This window comes from Amia ocellicauda, chromosome 4 (genome assembly GCF_036373705.1).
Source record: "Amia ocellicauda isolate fAmiCal2 chromosome 4, fAmiCal2.hap1, whole genome shotgun sequence".
NCBI classification, from domain to species: domain Eukaryota; kingdom Metazoa; phylum Chordata; class Actinopteri; order Amiiformes; family Amiidae; genus Amia; species Amia ocellicauda.
In genome coordinates, this window is record NC_089853.1 from 29,445,566 (window position 1) to 29,469,671 (window position 24,106).

The 24,106-nt window shown below is 40.7% G+C and overlaps 1 protein-coding gene across 6 annotated transcripts in view; it reads right to left on the bottom strand.

The window, feature by feature from the left end:
• Positions 1–24,106, bottom strand: part of herc1 (HECT and RLD domain containing E3 ubiquitin protein ligase family member 1) — a 70,096-nt gene that overhangs the window by 39,681 nt on the left and 6,309 nt on the right. For 5 of the 6 annotated variants that reach the window (XM_066701796.1, XM_066701795.1, XM_066701794.1 and 2 more), the window contains exons 2-28: positions 23,022–23,977; positions 22,442–22,537; positions 21,576–21,770; positions 20,411–20,722; positions 19,767–19,863; positions 19,324–19,467; positions 18,931–19,058; positions 17,948–18,092; positions 17,353–17,524; positions 16,972–17,106; positions 16,501–16,666; positions 15,549–15,674; positions 14,770–14,991; positions 14,191–14,343; positions 13,698–13,830; positions 10,237–10,428; positions 9,575–9,796; positions 9,047–9,220; positions 8,647–8,761; positions 8,123–8,243; positions 7,569–7,740; positions 4,646–4,976; positions 4,200–4,320; positions 3,914–3,965; positions 1,219–1,490; positions 594–809; positions 28–148 (exon numbers count right to left, since the gene is read on the bottom strand). In XM_066701796.1, coding sequence (XP_066557893.1) covers positions 28–148; positions 594–809; positions 1,219–1,490; positions 3,914–3,965; positions 4,200–4,320; positions 4,646–4,976; positions 7,569–7,740; positions 8,123–8,243; positions 8,647–8,761; positions 9,047–9,220; positions 9,575–9,796; positions 10,237–10,428; positions 13,698–13,830; positions 14,191–14,343; positions 14,770–14,991; positions 15,549–15,674; positions 16,501–16,666; positions 16,972–17,106; positions 17,353–17,524; positions 17,948–18,092; positions 18,931–19,058; positions 19,324–19,467; positions 19,767–19,863; positions 20,411–20,722; positions 21,576–21,770; positions 22,442–22,537; positions 23,022–23,951 — 5,263 coding nt within the window. In that variant the 5' untranslated portion in view covers positions 23,952–23,977. The remainder of the gene's footprint in view (positions 1–27; positions 149–593; positions 810–1,218; positions 1,491–3,913; positions 3,966–4,199; positions 4,321–4,645; positions 4,977–7,568; positions 7,741–8,122; positions 8,244–8,646; positions 8,762–9,046; positions 9,221–9,574; positions 9,797–10,236; positions 10,429–13,697; positions 13,831–14,190; positions 14,344–14,769; positions 14,992–15,548; positions 15,675–16,500; positions 16,667–16,971; positions 17,107–17,352; positions 17,525–17,947; positions 18,093–18,930; positions 19,059–19,323; positions 19,468–19,766; positions 19,864–20,410; positions 20,723–21,575; positions 21,771–22,441; positions 22,538–23,021; positions 23,978–24,106) is intronic. The other variant, XM_066701797.1, reaches the window with a different exon arrangement.

Below are 24,106 nucleotides of genomic sequence, written 5' to 3' on the forward strand. Positions count from 1 at the left end.
CATTTCCACTACAGGGCTAAAACTTACCTATATGGTGTTTGTTGGCTTGCAAGGCCCGCTCCAGGGTGGCTGATAACTGCTGATAAATCTTGTGCACAGCAGTCTGGATGTCCATCTGAATGTTCCTCTTTGCGGCTCTGATACCATCCTATATTAATCAATGAATGAATGTTTTATATTCACTATCCTACTTATAGCAGTATAGAGTATTTTTATGTACATACAGTAAGAAGTGCCTAGTAAGAATTACCCTTTAAAAAGGTGCCAGAAGTCATAATTCATTTTTTTTTTTTTAATATCTTGCCAAATTGGGTATGTGTGATTCATACAAAATTTTAGCTGTAAAATATCCAACTGCGTGAGCTATTACACTAAACTGTTGTATTGGTGATGTGAAAATATTATTTCTCATTAAAACCACAGTGTATTGCATAATCCCCATATCCCATGGAGGTGGTGTGAATGCAGTTTCTTACAGACCAGCTGGTTCATTATATGTAAAAATGAACAAAACAAACAAACAAAAACACCAGCAAAAACTACACTCTCCCACCCCATGACTCAATGTAAGGAAGTGTGTTATTCCACATCACCTGATAGTGATGAAGCTGCACACTCTCCCCTTTGATTCCTCCGGTTCCCACGGTCCCCAGGCCGAAGCAGCCTGCTAGGAACTGCAACCTGACCGAAGTGAGCAGGGAGGACGACTGGAAGGCTGGGACCTGACGTCCCGCTCCTGCTGCCTGGCTCCCTTTCTCCTCCATCCCCGACAGTAGCACCACAATCTGGTGCAGGGCCTCCAGACGAAGCTGCACCGGCAAACACAACTCTATTTACTGCATGGACTTTATCACACACATAAAGCATGAGCCATGGTATCTTGTGTGTGAGCTCTTAGAAAGTACATTTGTACCCATATTTTGGCCATATTTTTCTTAAGCAATAATAAGAGAATTATGCGTTACCAAGTTTAGCTTTTTTTGCATTTGCTGATTGGTGGACTACCAGTTTATTTCTTTCATGGTATATAACCAGTTCTTTTGGGGGTTTTGGGCTATTGATTTGCAGATATAATTCATTTATACATACATAAAACATAATGACTAGATTAATTAATAGACCCTTAGTATTGGAGTTCTGATAAGCACAATGTCAGTTACACATATTGCTACAGGGGTCTCCTCCCCCAATGACCGAGGACCTGACAGGATTGGGTACCTCAGCCCGGCTCTGCTGCTGCTCCATAGAGATAATTGTGCCCTGAGGACTGGTGGACATGCTCTCCTCTGGCTCTTTAAAGGCAGGCGTGTTGCCAACGTCTCCGCTCACAAAGCTCACGATGTTCTCGATGAGAGCGTGAACTCCCATGGACTTGGTCAGGTCAAAGTCTGACTCCTCGTAAGCATGGGACAAGTTGTACAGGCGATCCCGGCCGTGCTTCATGCGAAACCAAGAATCAGTGATTGGGTCGGGAGAACTGTGGAGCAGCCCTGAGAGAAACAAGTCAGATGCCTTGTCAGATATTAGTTATTAATCTGAAGCTCACCTTCATTTCCTCCTGAAGTGGGTCTGGGGGAGCCAAAAAAAAAAGACATGCAAAATAACACTTTGCTTTGACCAGAATGAATTCCTCTTACAAACCAAAAATATATAGTATATATTTTTTCTTATCTTATAATCAAAGCAGGAAAAAAACAACTAAACAGTAAGCAGAAAGCAGACTGAGCTTGAAGAGTACATGTGCATTGCGGGGGAGCGGGGGGGTCAGCGCTGCCTTGACCTACATGAATTATGGCATTCTGCATTCTAAACCCTCATCGAATACCAAGTGTAGAACCTGCTAAAGCCGTGAGCTTCTGCACAGGCAAAAGCAGGGCATCAAAGCAAACACTGCCTTTTTAGAAGCATCAGTATGCAAAGGATCATTCAGGCACTAAAAAGAGAAAAATAAAATCTAAATCTAAATTAAAAAAACGACTGGTAAATGGATGCACATGGATTTGAGCTTTGAATAATGACTCAAGTAATTCATTTCAGAATAGCTGTCAGCATCGTGGTTTATTTTACATTAATGCTCAGTTCCCAATACACTGCTCCTCATCCAGATGCATATTTTGTGTGTCCAGAAACAAATGACCAGCAATGTCAGAGATTATTGTTGTATACAATCAAAATAATAGTGGTAGGCTGGTTTCCCAGAAAGATCATTTTCATTTTCCTAAATGACTCCAAAGTGATATGTCCCTCAGAGCTGCCTTAATGATTGGTGTTTTTAGTTTTTCAAAGAAGCTTTCACTTTTATTATGTAAATGAAATACCCAATCATTGTAAATAGTGCTGGAAATACATATTGACATTAGCTGCACGGACTGCATCTAAATCATTATAACTGCATCATTTCCATGTTTGAAAACACACATGAAAACATTGTATGTACTACGTTTATGAGTTTCTCAATGCTATACATTTTCTCCAAATGTCAAGATTACCCATTAGTGCTACAAAAGATAAGCTTAAGAACTGAGCAAATGCATTCTTTGAGGTTTTTATTTGTTGGTTGCATTAAAATGTTGCTAGTGCCATTTTAGCTTGAATATTGCTGTGAAATTTCAGTAATAAGAGAACCGTCTTAGTTGTTGTTGCATTTGTAGTCTTTGTTTTATATAAAAGTTTTAAATCCAAACGTATTACACACCATGGCAGAATAACATGAAGGTTAGGGCAAGGATTTCTGTATTCGCAAATCAAGAAGCTTATTACTGCAGCAATTGCAGAGATGAAAGATGGAACAGTAGTATACAATTCTGGACAGATTATATATAATTGGAAAGGTAATTAAGGGAAAATGTGCATAAGGCAAGATGTTAAGTAGTTTCTTAGTAAAACAAGCACATTTACTCTGCATTACTTCACCACTTCTTACTAATATAACAGGAATGAGATTGGGAATTGAGCATGGATCATTATTGTACAAAAAACTGAAATACTTAATACTTAAAATAATGAATGTGCTGGAGCTGCGATACAATAGGTTTATGAATATTAAGACTAGCTTTAGGTAGAAGAAGGTTAAAACATGCCATCATGTACTTGCTTGAAGCTCTTCTTGTTTCTGGGGCTCAACTGGCCAAAAAGGAGTAAATACACTACCGCACAAAGATCAGAAGACAAAAGGAGACATTTCATACACCAGACAGCAGTTATGTCATATTGGGTTTCAAAAGACGTGAGGGCTTTGGGCAGGACACTCTCACACAGTCATGCATTTGAACTCATAAATCAACCTACAGCACAGACACAGAGGTTCGTTTTTCCTTTTCTTGGTGCTGAGCGTCAAAAACCTCAAGGCTTTAATTATGCCCCCAGAGCGAAAAACAAACAAAAACAGCAAAACGTCCATAAGGAGGACTGCGAGAGATCTGAATTGTGCTGTTGTCTCTGTAACAGGCCTGGGTTGTCTCGAGATTTATGGAAGAGCAGGGTCATATGAAATGAAAATTACACACACTCAGAAGCCCCGTAAGAGAGCATTTCAGAATTAAGAGCATAATGTTTTCATGAGGACAACTGGACTGCACTCAAAGCTGCCGACTGAAAAACACAGTGGGACTGACTCGTAAAGAAAGCCTGAACTTGTGAAACGCACTAATTTTGCAGAGGCTTATTGGAGGATTGTTTTTACTAGGGCTTAAAGTGAAATACATTCTGTTCTTAAAAGATTAATTAATGGTCAAATCATTATTAACTTTAGTATAAAGCAAGCCTGGACAGTACTAGGACAGAGCCTTTTAGACTTGTCCTATTAGGGAGGTTATTATTTATTATAATTAGTTAGCCATTTAAGTTTTAGAAGAAAGGAAACAATTACAAGGTTTTAATAACACTCATTACATGTAAAATTAGTGAAACTCACCCCTCTTCTTGTGAGAGGAAACCAAGTCTAGATCAACATTTCTTCTTCCACTCTTCCCAAAGAAAAACAAAGAAACAAATTAGCAAAATAACATTACAAATGTCACACAAATGTACTTTTCCAAAAAACATTCTAATTGTGTTTGTTTAATTAAAATCGTGTGCTTGCGGCATCAGATATACATTTGGAGATTCATTATGGCAATAAATTACGTAAGAGGAAGACATAAGGGTGAAAAGTGTCAGTTCGTTATCAGACCTAAGCCAAATCAGGGTTAATTACTCACCAGACCATAGCCTTCTTCATCAGACTCGGGCTGTGACAGGTCAGATTCGCTTCTGGATTTCATCAGCCTGTAGTTGGGACTGACCTGGACTGAGCGACTTTCTGCCGTCAGACTCTCACTCCTACAACCAACAAGTTACCTTTTACATTTTTGTTTTCCTTCAACCAGTCAGTTACTTAGGTAAAGTCTAGTTTGCCTGAATTGTAATCGACAGTAGCTAAAATCATGCAAAATAATTTGCCCGTTTTGTTGAGCACTGAATCAAGGGGGAAACTAAATAAAAGTACCTACTAATATCCTGGCTTGTTTCTGCACTGCATAGGAAGTATATAGAAACATTCAGAAGGATGTTTATGCCCACATAAAGAGGATAATGGCAGAGAATAAGCTGGAGGAAGACATTTGGGCGTTAAACTCTGGCTACTGCAGCGGCCTAGAAACCTTGCCTGGTCATGAAGCCAGTGCCCTCCTGGGTGGCTGCGCTGGGCTGCTGTGTGGGCCTGCCTCCCTCTTCCTGTTGAGTGTTCAGATACACGAGGACAGGGCTGACGCCCAGCACCAGCAGGGCGCAGCGGTGAATGACAGAGTTGCAGGCGGCTGTGTAGAGGTCCTGGCCCTCAGGCAGGCCAGTGCTGGCCCTCCTGTCCTCCTGCAACTGCGAGGGCTCCTCCTCCCCCCGCGGGCCCGAGCCACCGCCCATACCCACACTGCTGCTGGAGCGCTCCCTCTCGCGACTGCGGGCGGCTTCTCTGGCTGATAGGAAACATTGAAATATTTCTGTAACATGCAACACAGAGACAAATTGCTGGTTAGACAAGCCAGTGCAGTGCAGCAAACATGTCACAGGTAATATATAAAACATTACAATGTGTTTTTTGTCCCCCCCTATAAAAAAATCTAGATTAGACAAAAAACGTAAGCACACCCTTTTGTCACAATTTTGTGGTCGAGAATTTCCACATGTACTGCATGATGTTAAATAATAATAATAATATATAGAGAGTTTATTAAAGAAAGCTAAGTTTCTGCAAAGTGTTCAGAATGTAGGCTTGTATATTAGCAGCCATGTATATCCTCTCATGCAAGCCATGACAAACTACAGTTTTTATCTGCATTCCTCCTCTAGGGCAGTTTCATACTGTAGTTTGCTGTGAGAACACACAACTGTCAACTTACTGGTTAATTCTCATGTACTGTAAACATAACCATAATTGCCCTAAAGTCCAGGTGGATTTAAACATAAGTTTCAATTAGAAAGAAAACGATAGTTGAAAAAATATATTACAAGGTGCTACAGTATTCAAGTGTACTATAGTATATCACAGTATACTACAGTATAAAAGTGTACTGTAGTATATCAAGCTACTACAGTATGCTGTAGTATAACAGTGTATTATGGTATAATAAAGTATAACGTGTTGTACTACTGTAGTAATAACTATAATACATAAGGTAATACAGTATCCTATAGTATACAACACTGCTGGTTGTGAAGGAAGGGCTCTCTAATGTTATATTTGGCACTGTTTTGTGGGAACTTTATTTTAAACCATTATTGTTATATCGTTATTACCTTTATCTCATGACGTGCTTTAAACATACCATTACTATGCATACATTCTAATACTATGAATAAAGGATGGATATGTTCTGACAAAATGTATGATTACGATCTGCTTATATTCACTTATTATGAATTTAAAAGACAGGTATTATTCAAAAGAGTAAGTTTAAAGTTTGCATTTAAAGTTATTATATTAAATACATACATGTAATGTTAAACTCTATTAACACAAAGCACAATGGGATATTATACTAGGGATTAATAGCGTAACATTTTCGTTACCTTCATTAGTAGGTTCACAAAGGCACGTAAACTCTGGCTCTACTTGTAAACAGGAATGCGCTCATACTAAAGTCCCAGATATATACGAATTTAAAGTAGTGTGATTATTATTAGTAACCTACGTGGAATACGTATTAGTATATAAAGCAGTATTAAACAAATGTAATTTTAAATTACATTACATTATTTGTCATTTAGGAGACGCTCTTATCCAGGGCGACTTACATTTGTACCTATTTATATAGCTGGGCATTTTACTGGAGCAATCTCAGTGAAGCACCTGCTCAAGGGTACAACAGCACTGCACCACCCAGGATATGAACCCACAGTTAAGAGTTCAGAGCCCTAACCACTACTCCACAATGCTGCCCCTATATTAGTAGTAGCAGTGGAATAAATAGTATATAAAACAGTATTAAACGAATATTATTATTATTATTTATTTCTTAGCAGATGCCCTTATCCAGGGCGACTTACAAAATATAAGCGCAATTCAAATATCATAGATATCATATGGTAAAAAACGTATTAAAAGCAAGGAAAAATCATAGAAAACATAAAATACATTATAGGGAATAAACGGAGATATATAGGGTTTTTTCTAACCAAGTCTCGTAAAGCAAAGTTGTGACAAGACTGAATAATGTGGAATAATAACATTACAAATAATCTGTATTAAAGCCCCACATACACGTATTTAATGTAGTAGAATTATTATTAGTAGTAGAAGTGGTATAAGTATTAGAACAATACAGTAGTTAATACAGAAATCAAATACTATACGATATGAGGACTGCAACAGGAAGTCCCAGTGCAACGCGCAAGGCGCAGAGTACAGGAGAGACAGGGAGGGAGGGATCAAACTCTGGGCACCGACACCGCTGATTGGCTACTGACTGGGCCGTAATTTGCATAACCAACGCTGATCGGCTACTGGCTGTTCAGTTGGCCGGTCTGTGCGCGAGAATCCATTCCACCATTGAAGTCAATGGGATTTTTGGGGTTTTAAATCTATCATAACTCAGAAAATATCACTCCTAGCCCTACAAAAAGCACAAGCAACCTGAACAGTATCAGGACGAGGAAGTGTGTGAAGTTTGGTATGTGTAGGTTAAGAATTGTAGGAGTAGCAGCAGTCCGGACGAACGGCAGAAGAATAATACAAAAAAAAGATTTTGTAAGAGAACAGTACTCTGCATGTTTTCACATGCAGACTAATAACATGTTTCACAATGAGTGTTGAATCTACAAAACACCATCACAGTTTTGTTACAAGAGTCGGTGTCATTTATGTTTGGGGAAAAAAAAAAAAAAATGCTGAACTGTAGTATTGCGATTTCTGGTTGGAGAGTGCAGATGTCAACAGATGATCACCACCAAAACCAATATTGCAATCTTTCTTAGTTCCTAATCTTTTCCTTCCTGTGTGTGTGTAGCTCTGCCAAGACCTGCTTTGCAAAACCACTGAGCTGAAGCACTGAAGCGTTGACAGTAAGTGTGGCCCTGCGCAGAGCAGTACTCACTCCCAGCAGTCATGACCTCGTGCTCCCTCTCGTCCTCGTCCTCGTCCTGCTCCTGGTGGCCCTCCTCCCGCTCGCGGTCCGCCCGCTCCTCCAGCTCCGCCTCCTCGTCGATGGTGCGCGTGAATGACCGCTCCTGGGGGTCGATCTCCAGGGAATCTTGGTTTTCTGAAATCTATCACATGCCAGTCGCATGTCCGCCAGTCAGCAAAGGTACTGTGCACCTTGATGAGCTTTTGTTATTTAAGATGGAAGCAATTGAAGCCCTCAGCAGTACATTCTACAACTGTCCTACATTTGTTAACAAGTATTATAACTGAGGGCACAACACCAAAACACAGCTGGTACATTTTACGGTTTATTTTAAGGACATATATAGCACAGATATTCGTGACTCATGGAAATGTAAGATATGGGATCTTATATCAATTTATTAAGTACCATTTTACAAGCCAAAATGAATGTAGTTCACATTCAGGTTTTTATTTATTATTATTATTATTTTTTATAAATGTGGTCTGCAGTAGGCAAATGTCTTCGAAGAACTTTAAGCTTACCCTTCTCTCCCTGGAGGATGACCGTGTTTGAATGAGCTCCATGTTCTTACATGCCAGTAAGCGGTTTCGGACCTTATAAACACTGCGGTAAACTTCTGCCAGGGTCTTGCAAGGTTGGTACCTATGGTATGAAGATAGGGTTTGTAAACGTATTGAACGCTGGCACTATCTTGCATCTACAAATTCCTGCATTATAATAAAATATGTATGATTTAAAAAAAACCTGTTTCAAACAATTAAAACATAACCCCAGAAAACATCAACTGGGTTTCATCTGAGGCCAATGTAGATTTGTGGCTTCCAGTTCATTTGAAAACAAAACAGCTCCTAATATTTATGTAGTTCCCCCTCTCAGAAATTAAAAGCACCTGACAAGATGCAGCAGTCATTGCACTGAACTGCCAATGAAGAAAGCCAAGTTTTTAATTTCTCAGAATAAATAAAAAGGAGTCAGAATACACTATCACATGATAATGTAAACGAGTCAACAGAGAACCAGTTTGACTAGAAATATGCTTCATTACCTTCCCTCCCCACAGGCCTGATTCAGTAACCCTGTGTGCTTCAGTAACGCGGCCAGAACAAATCTGGAAACTGTATCCAAAAGTGATTCATTACTGAGGGTTGCGTTGTCCCAATCTGAAACAAAGGGCAAATAAAGAATGTTGTTTAATTCAATGGATAAGCAAGTCCATTGAAATCATTTGTGGGCATTTCATGTTCTAAGCAAAGGAAGGATTGTCTTAGGAATTCATACAGAACACGATCGTGTAGTTGGCATGTAATATATTCTCAATATATTGAACAAATTTTGATTTCAATGGGAGAAAATGTATTCTCCTTGTTTGTTATAGAAACTCAATGATTACAACAAACAGGAAATCTCAGAGAACATGTATTTAATGGACACAACTCAATGTTTACCTTTGCTAATAGCATAGTCCAGCATATTGATCCACAGGCTATTAGTAGGTTCTTTGGTAGATCCCAAGGCCAAGTCAACTAGCACTGCCATTTCAGGACGAAGAGCACATTCAAAGGGCTTCTGTTCTTCATTCCCAGAGAGGGCCACTTCCAATAGGGAGCTTATGCATTTATCTATACAGAAGCATATATAAACATAGAATAAAACAATGAAGCAGTAAACAGGAACCAATTGGAAGTTATGGAAGTTATGTAGGAAAACTGTGGAATAAGAAAACCCTTTCAACAAAAGGAACGTGTGCACACACATTTATACATAGTTCACGCATCTCTAGACTTTCAAAAGGAAAATAATGTGAGAATGTACAGCTTTTGTCCATGAATGCAAAATCCAAAAAAAATCTGCAGGACAAATGTAATGTGATCGTGCTAAAAGAGAATCTAATTATGCATTGATATTACCGCCATTAAAGATTCCTGACCGGATGTCATTGTGCAATGCCTGTGCTCTATAAAAGGAGAGCTCACCCAGCTGTGGGATGTCCATCTCCAGGCCATTGCCGAAGAGCGGTGTTTTGAGCCAGTAGCCGGTGTCCTGCTCCTCCAGGGAGGTGGCGGGGCCCTGCAGCATCCCTCCCAGGCAGCGGCCCACCAGCAGGGCTGTAGTCCTCTCCAGGTCCACCAGCCATACCCATGACTGGGCAGGCTGGGGCAGGGGTGCTCCTGCAGGGTCCACAAAGTCAGGAGTCCCTGCAAGGACAGTAATATCACAACAACTTTACAGGGAGTAGGTGGGGGGGGATAAACCAGGATTTACAAAGCAAACTAGTTGGTTAAAACTGTCTAATTTAGTCTCCTATTTAGCACTTTGTAACACTGCAGTTAAATTTAAAAATAAGTTTTTCATTAGTTTTTTTTGTTCTCACCTCATTTTTGATCTGGTGTAGAATCTGTAATGTTTCTGATTTCAAGGTTTTACAGGGAGTAATCACTGAATAATGCCCACCTACTTCAAATTCCTAAATTAACACTGATATTCAATGAGGATTTACATTTGCCAAACCTCATTTGAGGGGTTGTTTTCTCTGAACTCAGGACAGGTCTGAGTAAGTGCCTGGCTCTTGTCAGAAGCAGCTCATTCCCTGGCTGACTGCTGAAGGGCCCTCCTCTTCCTCAGTCAGAGCCCTTACCGTGGAGAGGCCACTGGAGCTCCTGATCCTCCAGGAGGGTTGCAGCTGGCAGCAGTCTGTTGAGGCGATCAAGTGGCGGGAGTAGGTCCAGCAGATGGCTCAATAATGGCCGTGCCACCGACACAGGTAGCAGCAAGAGCGAGTTAATGATCTGACACAGCATACTGCCAGCTGCTGACACATAGATCACATCTGCAATAGCCCAGAAAAAAAACCTGCATTATTTCAGGGAGCTTTTCACGAAGAAAACGGCTGATCTCACAAACCCCAACTACCATACAGTGTCTTGCAAAAGTATTCATCCCCCTTGGCGTTTTTCCTATTTTGTTGCATTACAACCTGTAATTTAAATTGATTTTTATTTGGATTTCATGTAATGGACATTCACACAAAATAGTCCAAATTGGTGAAGTGAAATGAAAAAAAAAAATAGTTTAAAAAAATTCTAAAATATTAAAAACTTACCTTCAGAAGTAACATAATGAGTTAAATAAAGTCTACCTGTGTGCAATCTAAGTGTCACATGATCTCAGTATATACACTCACCTAAAGGATTATTAGGAACACCATACTAATACTGTGTTTGACCCCCTTTCGCCTTCAGAACTGCCTTAATTCTACGTGGCATTGATTCAACAAGGTGCTGAAAGCATTCTTTAGAAATGTTGGCCCATATTGATAGGATAGCATCTTGCAGTTGATGGAGATTTGTGGGATGCACATCCAGAGCACGAAGCTCCCGTTCCACCACATCCCAAAGATGCTCTATTGGGTTGAGATCTGGTGACTGTGGGGGCCAGTTTAGTACAGTGAACTCATTGTCATGTTCAAGAAACCAATTTGAAATGATTCGACCTTTGTGACATGGTGCATTATCCTGCTGGAAGTAGCCATCAGAGGATGGGTACATGGTGGTGATAAAGGGATGGACATGGTCAGAAACAATGCTCAGGTAGGCCGTGGCATTTAAACGATGCCCAATTGGCACTAAGGGGCCTAAAGTGTGCCAAGAAAACATCCCCCACACCATCACACCACCACCACCAGCCTGCACAGTGGTAACAAGGCATGATGGATCCATGTTCTCATTCTGTTTACGCCAAATTCTGACTCTACCATCTGAATGTCTCAACAGAAATCGAGACTCATCAGACCAGGCAACATTTTTCCAGTCTTCAACTGTCCAATTTTGGTGAGCTTGTGCAAATTGTAGCCTCTTTTTCCTATTTGTAGTGGAGATGAGTGGTACCCGGTGGGGTCTTCTGCTGTTGTAGCCCATCCGCCTCAAGGTTGTACGTGTTGTGGCTTCACAAATGCTTTGCTGCATACCTCGGTTGTAACGAGTGGTTATTTCAGTCAAAGTTGCTCTTCTATCAGCTTGAATCAGTCGGCCCATTCTCCTCTGACCTCTAGCATCAACAAGGCATTTCCGCCCACAGGACTGCCGCATACTGGATGTTTTTCCCTTTTCACACCATTCTTTGTAAACCCTAGACATGGTTGTGCGTGAAAATCCCAGTAACTGAGCAGATTGTGAAATACTCAGACCGACCCGTGTGGCACCAACAACCATGCCACGCTCAAAATTGCTTAAATCACCTTTCTTTCCAATTCAGACATTCAGTTTGGAGTTCAGGAGATTGTCTTGACCAGGACCACACCCCTAAATGCATTGAAGCAACTGCCATGTGATTAGTTGGTTAGATAATTGCATTCATGAGAAATTGAACAGGTGCTCCTAATAATCCTTTAGGTGAGTGTATACACCTGTTCTGAAAGGCCCCAGAGTCTGCAACACTACTGAGCAAAGGGCACCACCAAGCAAGCGGTACCATGAAGACCAAGGAGCTCTCCAATCACTTCAGGGACAAAGTTGTGGAGAAGTACAGATCAGGGTTGTGTTATAAAAAAAATATCCAAAACTTTGAACATCCCATGGAGCAACATTAATCCCATTATTACAAAATTGAAAGAATATGGCACCACAAAAAACCTGCAAAGAGAGGGCCGCCCACCAAAACTCACAGACCAAGCAAGGAGTGCATTAATCAGAGAGGCCAACAAAGAGACCAAAGATAACCCTCAAGGAGCTGCAAAGCTCCACAGCGGAGATTGTAGTATTTGTCCACAGGACCACTTTAAGCCGTACATTGGGCTTTACGGAAGTGTGGCCAGAAAAAAGCCATTGCTTAAAGAAAAAAATAAGAAAATACTTTTTCTGTTCGCCAAAAGGCATGTGGGAGACTCCCCAAACATATGGAAGAAGGTACTCTGGTTAAATGAGACTAAAATTGAGCTTTGTCTGGCACAAACCCAACACCTCTCATCACCCCGAGAACACCATCCCGACAGTGAAGCATGGTGGTGGCAGCATCATGCTGCAGGGATGTTTTTCATCAGTAGGGACTGGGAAACTGGTCAGAATTGAAGGAATGATGGATGGCGCTAAATACAAGGAAATTCTTTAGGGAAACCTGTTTCAGTCTTCCAGAGTTTTGAGACTGGGACGGAGGTTCACCTTCCAGCAGGACAATGACCATAAGCATACTGCTAAAGCAACACTTGAGTGGTTTAAGGGGAAACATTTAAATGTCTTGGAATGACCTAGTCAAAGCCCAGACCTCAATCCAATTGAGAATCTGTGGTATGACTTAAAGATTGCTGTACACCAGCAGAACCCATCCAACCTGAAGGAGCTGGAGCAGTTTTGCATCGAAGAATGGGCAAAAATCCCAGTAGCTAGATGTGCCAAGCTTATAGAGACGTACCCCAAGAGACTTGCAGCTGTAATTGCTGCAAAAGGTGGCTCTACAAAGTATTGACTTTGGGGGAGTGAATAGTTATGCATGGTCAAGGTTTCTGTTTTTTTGCCTTATTTCTTGTTTGTTTCACAATAAAAAATATTTTGCATCTTCAAAGTGGCAGACATGTTGTGTATATCAAATGATTCAAACCCCCAAAAAAATAAATTTTAATCCCAAGGGGGGTGAATACTTTTGCAAGGCACTGTAGATCTTGGAAAAGCTCATAAGATGCATTTTTGCGATAACTGCCTATTAGGATGCAGACTGAAACCTGAGAAATGCTACTTTTGCAAGGATTGGGTCCTCACTGATAATGGAATAATTTAAGGCAAAAGACTTGGGGGGGCGGAGGATACAATAAGGCAAGTACAATGAAAATTATAAAACTACAACTCTCTAGAAAAGCACTAGAACTGGTTAATCGTAGGAAGGTACTAGCATATTCATTTACACATGACAAGAAATCACTTACAATACACAACCTCAGTTGGTATTATTATTATTTATTTATTAGCAGATGCTCTTGTCCAGGGCGACTTACAAAAGTTGGTACTCTATAGATTTGGTGACTCAGAACTAAATTCCTTGTTACACAAGACAATAAAATGCTATATGCAGTATTCTGTGAGCTACTCCCAGTGAAAATGGTCAAGCTACCTCTCAGCTTTTCTCGCACACTTCCATTCCATGAGCTCTCCTTCAAGAGAGTGGCAGATCGGGAGAAGATATCGGTTGCATGAGGTAACAGGAGCTGCAGGTGCTTATGTAACAAAGCGACACTGCTGGAATTCTGTGCAGGAGAGAAAAAAAATAAAAAGTTCTCTCTTAAAGCCTTTATGGAAATGTACAGCAAGGCACAACACAAGGGCTTTCTAATGCGTTGTCATTGACAGCATACTTAAAAGTGCACCCCAAATTCTTTTAACCTTGCTGGATAAAAAAACAGGTATAGACATAACTATCCACAATTCATTGAGTGGCATATGTGTAATAATGCATCTAGGGGGTGCATTCCTACTATGACACACACAGAGGTAAATATCAGTCATTTGTTCCAATCAAATGGTTTGCAGTGGATAGCAAACTGAAATAGGAAGAGGGTGTCTTATAAACAAACAGTATCACAGTGACCATGTCCTTCTGCTCTTACCTCCGTCACACTGTTGATGTGACAGTATGCCAGGAGTTGTTTCTGCAGAGAGCACAGCAGCTCATGCAGGTGAGCAGGTTGGCTGCTGTCTGAAGAGGACGTGCCCTGAAGTAGTTTGTCACTGTTTTTCTCCAGCTCCCCAAAGGCCTGATCCTAATATGCAATGATTGCACCAACAGAATGGAAAACAAAGCCATCACATGAAACACGTCTAACAAAAGACAATTTTTTCACATCTTTTCCTGTTTATTAGTCTGATGGGGGGACAATGAAAACATCTTTCATGAGTACAGCTGAGATAGCAATCTGTCAATTAATTTTAAGTATGGCTAGTAGTCAAATATCCATTCCGGCAATTCATCGGTGTCAAATTTCAAATTAGCTGTAGTTAAAGTGACATGTTTCACTGTAGGCAAGTATTTGAAGATACTCGCTAATGTAACTTCCAATACCGACAGTGCACTATGACCAGGAACAGTGAACACAAGAGTGCAGGAGCATGGGGTGTTAATCTGCTTTCAAAGGTGTCTTCTTAAGGAGAATGTGCTGGGTATGCCTAGCCTACAACAACCCACTTACGGTGTAAAAGCCGAGGTTCCTCAGCAGGGTTTTCATGAGGATTTCTGCCAGGTGGGTGTCAGGGTGGCTCCCAGGAGAGCTGTAGGAAGGGTCTAAAGGGGCTCCAAATCCCATACCAGAACCAAGAGCTTCGGGAGCATCAGGAGGGGAGCTGTACCCCAACAGTGAAGCCACGTGCGTGTGATCTTGAAGGCTGGTCAGGATGATGTCCAGCTGCATCCTCTAAACAACACGTAAGACAAAGAATATCACAATCGTTGTGTTTTTTTCCAAGTACTTTGCAGGTTTTATTTTTGGTGAGATGTTCAGCTAATGAAGTAGACCAATCATTTATGTAAAAGTCAGATGCCAATTAGTCATATAAAGGCTGACTTCCGTGATACAGAAGTGCATCAAAGATTCAATGCCAAGTAAAGCAGTGCACCGTGAATTAGTTATTTTCATTCAAATAAAGGTTGCTTTTCTAGGCCCTTCTACCAGTTTCCTGGCAACAGCAGCACAGTGTTTTTATAAAGTGTGTGTGTGTGTAGGGGGTGGGGTTAACAAATGGCAATCTGTGAGTCTCTGTTATAGTGAACCTATGAACTACAGACAACTTCCATGTCATACTGCAGATAAAGTTTCCGAATAGGATCGTCACCATTCCAGTCCAGCCACTGGATGGATTTGCCAGAAGGAGAAGATTGCGTCAAATGGCCTCCGAACAATATCTCTCAGTGTCTATACTTCATGGCTTCATGGTTTCTACTTATACATGGCCACTATTAACAAAGGTGTACCTGTCCTTTAGATAAACTCTCCCATCTATCAGGACCTTGAGGCAGTAGAGAGTGGAGTAGTTCCATTCTCTCTCGTAGGGGAGGCAGCAACATGGTGGCTCCCACTGAAAGTGTTTCTATAACAGCCTGAAAAACAACAAGGTTTCATTATAAATACAACTTCCTGGTGCAGAAGAAACAAAAACATTTAAAATTTAGCTTACAGGCATTTCCAAACTGTTAGACGTCAAACTAAAAGAACATCTACACAATTATATTATTTTTTGTGAAATAGGTTTGACCATAGATTTGAAAATGGCATTCTTCCCTCTTCTTTGCCCTACTACTGAAGTGACTCATTCGATATCTGAGGCTGACAGTTAATCTACTTGTGCTGCAGCAAGCCTACTTCTTAAAAGCTGAGAACAGATTGTAAACCATTTATGTAGGTCTCAGATTAGAAATCATAAATAGCAAAGATTATGTAATTAACTTGAAATGTATGCACTGTATTATAGGTATAAGGCTGGAGAAAAAGAAAAAGAATAATCATTTCCTTTTCTAAAGCCAAGCTTCCATTACTTGATTTTCGGAGTCTGAATAAATATATCGATCAGCATGGTTAAGGCAAGATCTGCAAGAGATTCTTCATGAAGATCTCAGATTGTTAAAATTCTGTTAAACTCCCTTTATTTTTTCTGTTCTGACAAAAAAGCTTCACGTGCTCTACAACTATACAGGAAAACTTTTTTTTTAAAACAACAAAATGAGGAAGGGATCAGTTCTTGTAACTAAGTTTTAATTTGCATAACTTTTCTACCTGTTAATGCATAACATGATCTAAGTCTCAACAGGATGTCTCTTTAGATTGATGTAAACAGCTTACAAACTGAATAATAACAGCAACGAAGCATAAACATTCACTAGGAACTTCATGGAAAATGTGTATAATTTAAGCAATCTCAATTCTCACCTCTTGGATCTCATCAGGCACTGATGAATCCATCAGTCTGAAAAGCAAATTCCTCAGAGGTCTTGCTTGTCGACCAAGAATGCTTGTTGCCACCCCTCCGGCGAGGGCCAGGGCAAGGTGGTTAGACAGGAGCTTGAGACACAGCTTAAGGAAATGATGATGTTCCCTGAAAATAAAATCAATACATTTAATCAAATATAATACACCTTTCTAACCATTTGAAATTGTTTCAAAACTGGCACATGAAAGACCAAAAAAAAAAAAGTTACAGATTTAAAATGCTCTGATGAATTCTTCAGTGCATGTACATCTTTTATGTGCAGATTATGATTATTCATGTACAAAGACTACTGCAGATGCCCAGGGTACTGTGGAAATAAAATAAAATATATATATATATCTGACAAGTAACATTTGAATTTCTTTTTATATAGGCAAAAACAGCTCTTCCGCTTACAGAGTTGGACTCACCTTGAGGAGGGGAAGGGCAGAGGCGGGTCCTCACTGTTGATGCCGTCGCAGTAGCGCTCAAGAAAGGAACGCAGGTGTGAGAAAGTGCTTTCTTCTAAATCCACACAGTATGGTCGGTGCCAAGCAACAACTTGCCTTTAATTGAACACATGAAAAAGACAATAAGATGACCATTTCTCATCACGAATTAACGAAGAGCACAATTCAGCATTTTCCCAAAACCTAAAATCTATAAGGAGGCAGGTGACTCAGAAGGAAAATATTCAACAGTCTTGCTCGTGAACCCGTAGAGGAACTAACTGTTAATGTATGGGTGTTTGTTGAGAATGCTGTTGGAGCATTACAAAAATGTAAGATGTTTTCAAATATTCCTTTACTTACCTGTCCCTTGGCAAAGCTGTCCAAGCTAGACTATGCGAAGTGCCTGCGGATATCTGCTGAATGGCCACCCCATCCAAGCCAATAACCTTCTTGGGTTTTGTGATGGGCCCGGTGGAGTTTCCCTGGCCACACTGCCCCATTGAGTTGTTGCCCCAAGCATATACCTCATTATCTACAATTATGAAAGAACATTAGTTATGATTAATTGATGCAACAACGGGTTTTGTAGAATACCGAATCAGGGGATAAGTAGACAGTTTTAAAAGACAGTAAATATGAAAGCTCACACACATATGGTTTCTATTTTAGCATGCTGACTACTGCAATGAACAATGTTCCAAAAGATTGATTATACACAAGTGTAAGTATTGTGCCTGGATCCATTTAAATGACAGTTATTAGCAGGCTACATATTAATTTCAAATACTTGTTGATATATACAATAGCACAATGTAGTCTTTTTTTTTTTTTTTTTTTTTTACAAATTTTACTATGAAAGCAAGCATCTGAACACTCAATTTCAGTATAGAAAGTCAAGAGCCATCAACAAACAGAGCTTTCTGCAAGGTCATGCATCACTAAAGATCACACTTACCATGTGATAAGGCTAGGCAGTGACTGTCCCCTATAGAAATGTCTACGACTCTTGTTGTGGCCAGTTCTTCAATCAGCTTTGGTCTTAGTGCGGTAGCTTCTGAAGAGCCACATCCTAAACAGGCTCCACAACCCCATGCATATACCTACAATTCAAAGGGATGGGGGTTGGTGACATTTCAAAAACTGCATAACTCAGAGATTCACAATACAATTCTGACTTTGGGTGAAACACAAACCATTACCAGCAATGAGTTCACTTAAGATATAAACAGAATCCATCATTTCGCATAAATCGTCAAACATGACCCCAAGCCTGGAGAACTGCTGACTGGTTCATACTGTGGTAAAGAAAAAGTAAAAGCCTGAACTCTAAAACCCTGCCAACAAGGATGATGAAACCTGAAGGAACTCTATGTGAAAACACTGTGATTTCTAAGCTTTTTCCTAGTTAAAGCCAGGCAGACATTGGCAAGCCAGGGAGTGTTTCTGGGTTTATGCTTCTTACACATATCTACACAAAGAGAAGAGAAGGTTGCAAGTCATCACTGTTGGCATATATATCAACACGAGTCAAGGGTAACAACGTATGAAATAAAATACGCAATGGCTGTTTTTTTGGCTCAAATTCCTGAAAGCCTGTATAAGGTGATTCACACGGCAGCAATGTCCTCAAAACTGGTTATGTATTGTACAACATTTTAGTAAGCCTTTATTTTACATTCCAATTGGTCTTTTCTGTTAAAGTAATATATATGAAAATGTAATATATAAATGAAAAAAATACATAAATTCCCAGGAGACAAAAAGTTGGTTTACTAGTGACCAGGATTAAAGTTACACTATTGCAAAATTATTTCCCCTGTTCCATCTCTAAGGTTAATGATCCTTTATGTTCTAAATGTTGACATTTCTGCATCCTGCAATTCTCAGAAGCAAGCTGAGTATGAGCCTAAGGATCTTTGTCATTTCTTGCAGACATACCTGTCCTGTAGATGTGAGTGCAAGCGAAGACTGGCTTCCTGCACATACTTTGCGAATAAACATGCCCTGCAAGGCTTCAATAACTTTGGGCTTGTACACTCTGTTAGTATCACCATGTCCAAGTTTCCCTGCAGGGAGACATAATAAAAACTATATTAAAACAGTTACATTCCATTCTATTTCCAATAGCACAGGGCACTTTCACAATTCATTGTCACTTCTAGTCAACCCTGCAGCAAAACTCACAATTGTACTCCACAGAAACTGTAAAGACACCAGAGGGGTGAAATGATCTACATAGTTTAGAATTAAAAAAAACACTAGATCCAAGAATATCCTAATGTGATTCGGTTTCCTTCAATACGTTGTCTGGACATGTTAGCTACTACTCACCATTGTCTCCCCCTCCAAAGGACCACACTGTGCGTCCATCTTTTGACAAAGCTATGGTATGTGAACTGCCACAAGACACCTCGCCAACATTGCTAATGTCTTTAACCAGAGTTGGAATGTTTCGGCTATTGCTGTCGCCATGACCTACATTTTAACATAGGGAGAGAGGGAGAAAAGACAGATAAGCTTCTGTACATAAGCATAAAATTCACCCTCACAATGTGTTACAGGCTGTCATCTTGCATTTGAATAACACTTTTTGTTGCTTTGGGACGGTGTTTAATCTGTAAACAAGCTGAACCTGATTTGAACTAGATCCAAAGTGATATTTAAGCTCTGACCACTAGTCATTTCTGAAATATATTATGACTGCAACTTTAGAACATCCCATAGAAAACTAAAACAAACGCCTTGGATTATTCTGAATGAAGTCAAATTTGTACCTAGTCTCCCAAAGTCTCCTTCACCCCAGGTGTAGAGCTCTCCATCCTCACTGACGGCAGCACTGTGCCTGTAGCCAGCAGACACACAGACCACCACCTGTCCAACACAGTAGCAGTTCACTCATTAGACTTGAACTATTAGAAGAGTAGGGCTGAAAACCACTCTACTGTCATCACGCACATACCATGGTCTTCTCAGACTTCACTTAAAATATACCTGAACCCATATTGAAAAGGTAAGAGTGATCAAGTCAGGGTACACAGTTTATACAAATAATCCTCCTAAAACAAGAGTTTACAGACTTGTTCAAAATCATCAAAGCAATAGTTCTTCCATTTTGTTCCTGATGAGTCCCTGCCCTGATTTCTGACTTAGGCCTTGATGCATTTCATTGTCGGGACAATTTAGTTTACAAGCACATGAAAAAGTAGCAAGAATTCACAAGATACATAATTCTACAATGGGTGGAAAGGTAAACAAGAATTAATTGCAGAAGGGTGTGAATACTGCATATGAAAGGCTTGTTTCAAATGTCATAACAGTCTGGACACATTTCAATTCAAGCACTTTAAATTCCTGTCAATGTAATATTTATACACATCAGCTGCACAAGCAATGCTGTGCTGAAACCTGACTCACACACCTTTCCCTGTAAAGGGCCCTGGATGAGTTTGGGGTACTTTTGTGTGGAGCTATTCCCATGTCCTAGTTTGCCGTAGTCCCCATCACCCCAGCTGAAAACCTCTCCCTCCGTGGTGAACGCCAGCGTGTGTCCGTCTGAGCCCTTGGAGGACGACACCTTCTTGATTGCTCGGTGGGGTTCAAAGGTCAGCTTCTTTAAAGTGGATTGGTTGTTGGAGTCTCCCAGGCCCAATCTCCCATAGCTCCCCTTCCCACATGCTCTCACAGACCCGTCAGATGAAATGACAAAGGTGCAGTACTGGCCAGCCTCGATCTAGACATGCAGAGACATCAAAAGGATGAGCAGTGTGTGTGTGGAAGGCTCATTAATAATTCAGTTTAACCACTTTTTTCGGAAACTGCGAAGGCTAAGCGGTCTGAAATGAATGTCCTTTTTAAAAGCTTTTTCTATTTACTTTAATTCAGCATACTGAGAGAAAGCGGACTTAATGCAAGGCACAGTCAAAAGAAAAGAGATGATAAGAAATATGCATTATTTAAGTCTTGCTATTATCTACAAAGATGTACATGGCTGAGAAAGAGCTCTGTACAGATGGCATCTTTTCCCCTCCCCAATTCCCCTTGGCCATTCAGTATATATTCCCTCCTGCAAATAAATTTCTCCATGCAGCTATCAACAGAAACCTGGTTAAGATATTTTAAAACTGAAAGTTGGTCTGCTTTAGTGATGATGACATTTCATTCTGTTCGTCATCTTTTCCCAACAGTGTCCCCGGGAGAGCAATACACGGCAACATTTTCTCTCAAATTCACAAAACACGACTTCATCTATACCAGTACACCATGTACTGACAGCACATTAGAAATACTGTACTCAATAACAAAGTGGATAATTATTACATAATATTGAAGCATTAAAAAAAAAAAACACACACAGTAGGTTATACACACACAGAAATACATATTCCATACTACTATTCTTCATAGACTGGCGGGCTATTCAATCAATTTACTGATTAATTGGCACCCTAAGGAAAGCCATGAGGGCCTATTTTGAAACATATTTTGATTGGTTAAAGAAGGTGACAGTTAGAGACTCTGACCTCATATAAAATCATGCCACATGTCTCTCAATCGGGATGTAAGAATAATATATAATGACTTACGGTCTGTGCATCTGCGAAACTTGGTGCCAGTTTGGGCTGCAATATTTTTTCCTGAGTGCCCTCCACCAGCTGATGGCTGCTGTTGCTACCCCAGACATAGACCTCACAGGTTTCTGACACTACTGGGGCCTCTCCAGTCTGTATGTTGTCTGGACTTGCACACGTTCTGGAGTAGTCAGAGGCCATTCTGCAAACCTAATTCCCCCAGAAACAAAGTATTTAAAACATAATGCATTTCACAGTAAATATATAATATCATTGTGTTCAAATTCAAAGATGAATATCACAGAAAATTATTTTCATACAAAATACAATTATTTTTCCACCAGTAAATATTTAAACATTTGGCCTAAATACATTAATGCACTGGAAAAAGTAGTTTTGAATCAGGTAATGTTTCAAACCGTTTCATAATCACAAGGTAAACATGAGAATTTGCTTCCTACATAACAAAAAGTTTGAACAAAAAAAAAACATTTACAGCCGAGACTCATTACGAGTCCATTCTCCAGTTAAGCCCACCCTGTCCGCAGATCAGTCAAAGTTCACAATCTTGTCAGCCTCAGTTGTGTGAACTTTTATTTTGCAAATAGAAACCAATGTTTCCTCTAGAACACAAATACAAAATCTAATTGTTGTTTCCTAAGCAATGACTGTTAGGCCTCTTTCAGTTTCAGTTTTACTTCATTCTGCAGAATGCCAATGGCAGAGGCATGTGTATTTTGGCCAACTAAGACAAGCTGACATTTCGATATAAGCAGGTGAGAAAAATCATCAATCCTTTACCATTCTTACTGAAGCACCTAGGGCATTTTCAGACTTTTTCCGCATTTGAGAAAAAAAACATCCTTAAAAACATTCTTTACCTCCTCAAACAGACACAAAGCAGCCTCGTACAAAGAACATAGGCCCTCTGATGTGCGTGTGGGTTCCCTCCATTGACTCCGATCCGCCGAAGAACCCTAATAGCAAAGCAAGTCAGAGGGATCAGTCATTTTCAGCCGGGGAAAAACGCATCGCACACAAAAAACAATATAGTACAATGCAGGGTTCTTTCCATGCCATTTAACAATACAGATAAAACGTGAACTACAAGCTGCCAGAGTCCACAATCAAGCTACAATTTTGCATGTTGCAGATGTCATTTTAGGTAGCCGTGTCATTTAAAATACCACACTATATTAAATGGTTTCTCTGTGTGAACCTGAGGGGGGAGGTACCCTGAAATGGGAAAGTATATTACTCTAATAAATAAATAAGGCTTGCCATCTTCATTCATCATATAAACTTAATCAAGAAAGAAAGAATAAACACTTTGATTATAACAATGTTTAGTGTACCATGGCAGTGATTGCTAAATAATCAAAGAAAACCGAATATTTATTTGCAACCTTGTATGATGTTCTTGACAGCGAGGATTGTGCGTGCAAAGTCATGGATAATTACCAGAGAACGCCGCATTTGCATTAAGATGTTCATGAAGCAGTCATAGCCAATCAGTCCTTCCTGATTGAGGGGCATTTTGTTTTTCTCCATTGTGCTCACAACAGCAGATGCTGCCAGTGCCATCTCTATCCACTCTAGAAGATACCGTAAGGAGCCTCTTTGGGCTGCGAGGCCAAGCAGCAGCTCAGATGCCAACCTCCGACCAAGGATATCTGCCCCGGAGTTTGGCATGGTCACTCCTTTGAGAAACGTTGTCACTTGGGCCAAGCAGTCCAATCCCATTGGCGGGATCTTGCTCTCATTGGCCAGGGACAGGGGAGGCAGAGAGCTGATGACGTCTATGGCAGTGTGGATGACATCGTTGCACAAGTTCAAGCCGGGCCCAGGTGGGGGCATCAGCCAGCTCTGGCGCAAGAGAGCGAACAGGAGACTGAGGCCGGTGCGCACCCCCATCTCGATCAGCGCATCGGTGCTTGACCTGGGTCGCTCACTGACCGAGTGGATGTCTGCCGAGCCTGAGTTGTTCTCCTGAGAGTGCTGCTGCTGCTTCACCTTGCCCTTGTCATGGTACTTGTTGGAGAGCGCGTAGAAGATGCGCTGCAGCACTAGCAGCCGCTTTCTCAGGGCAGCGGCAAAGGGGGAGTCAGAGCACACCATCTTGGCCAGGGCCAGCTGGCTGCTGAGGAGGGCATCAAGGTAGTGCTCCTGCTCATCGCTGGACAGGGACTCGCGCTCAAAGTCGGGCAACTGGGGGCCTTTGAGGCACAGCACCTGTTGGGGCAGTAGCACCACCTCCTTGTTGGCTACTAGCTTGGAGTAGAGCACCGAGACCCCCTCCCGCGTGGCAATGGACTCACTGTCCTCTGTGATCCAAGAGCTGTTCAGGTGCTCCAGCCATTTTAGCTTCACTGGAGGGATCATCAGGGCCATGATAGATCACTCGGGTGCCATCCGTCCTTGTAGGAAAAGAAAATACGATCAACATGTCATTATCTACAGATCACACTATTGTTTTTTTCATCATAGCAAAATGAATCCCAAAACTGCTTTGTTAAAATACCTTTATTTTTCTAGGTTAAATGTTT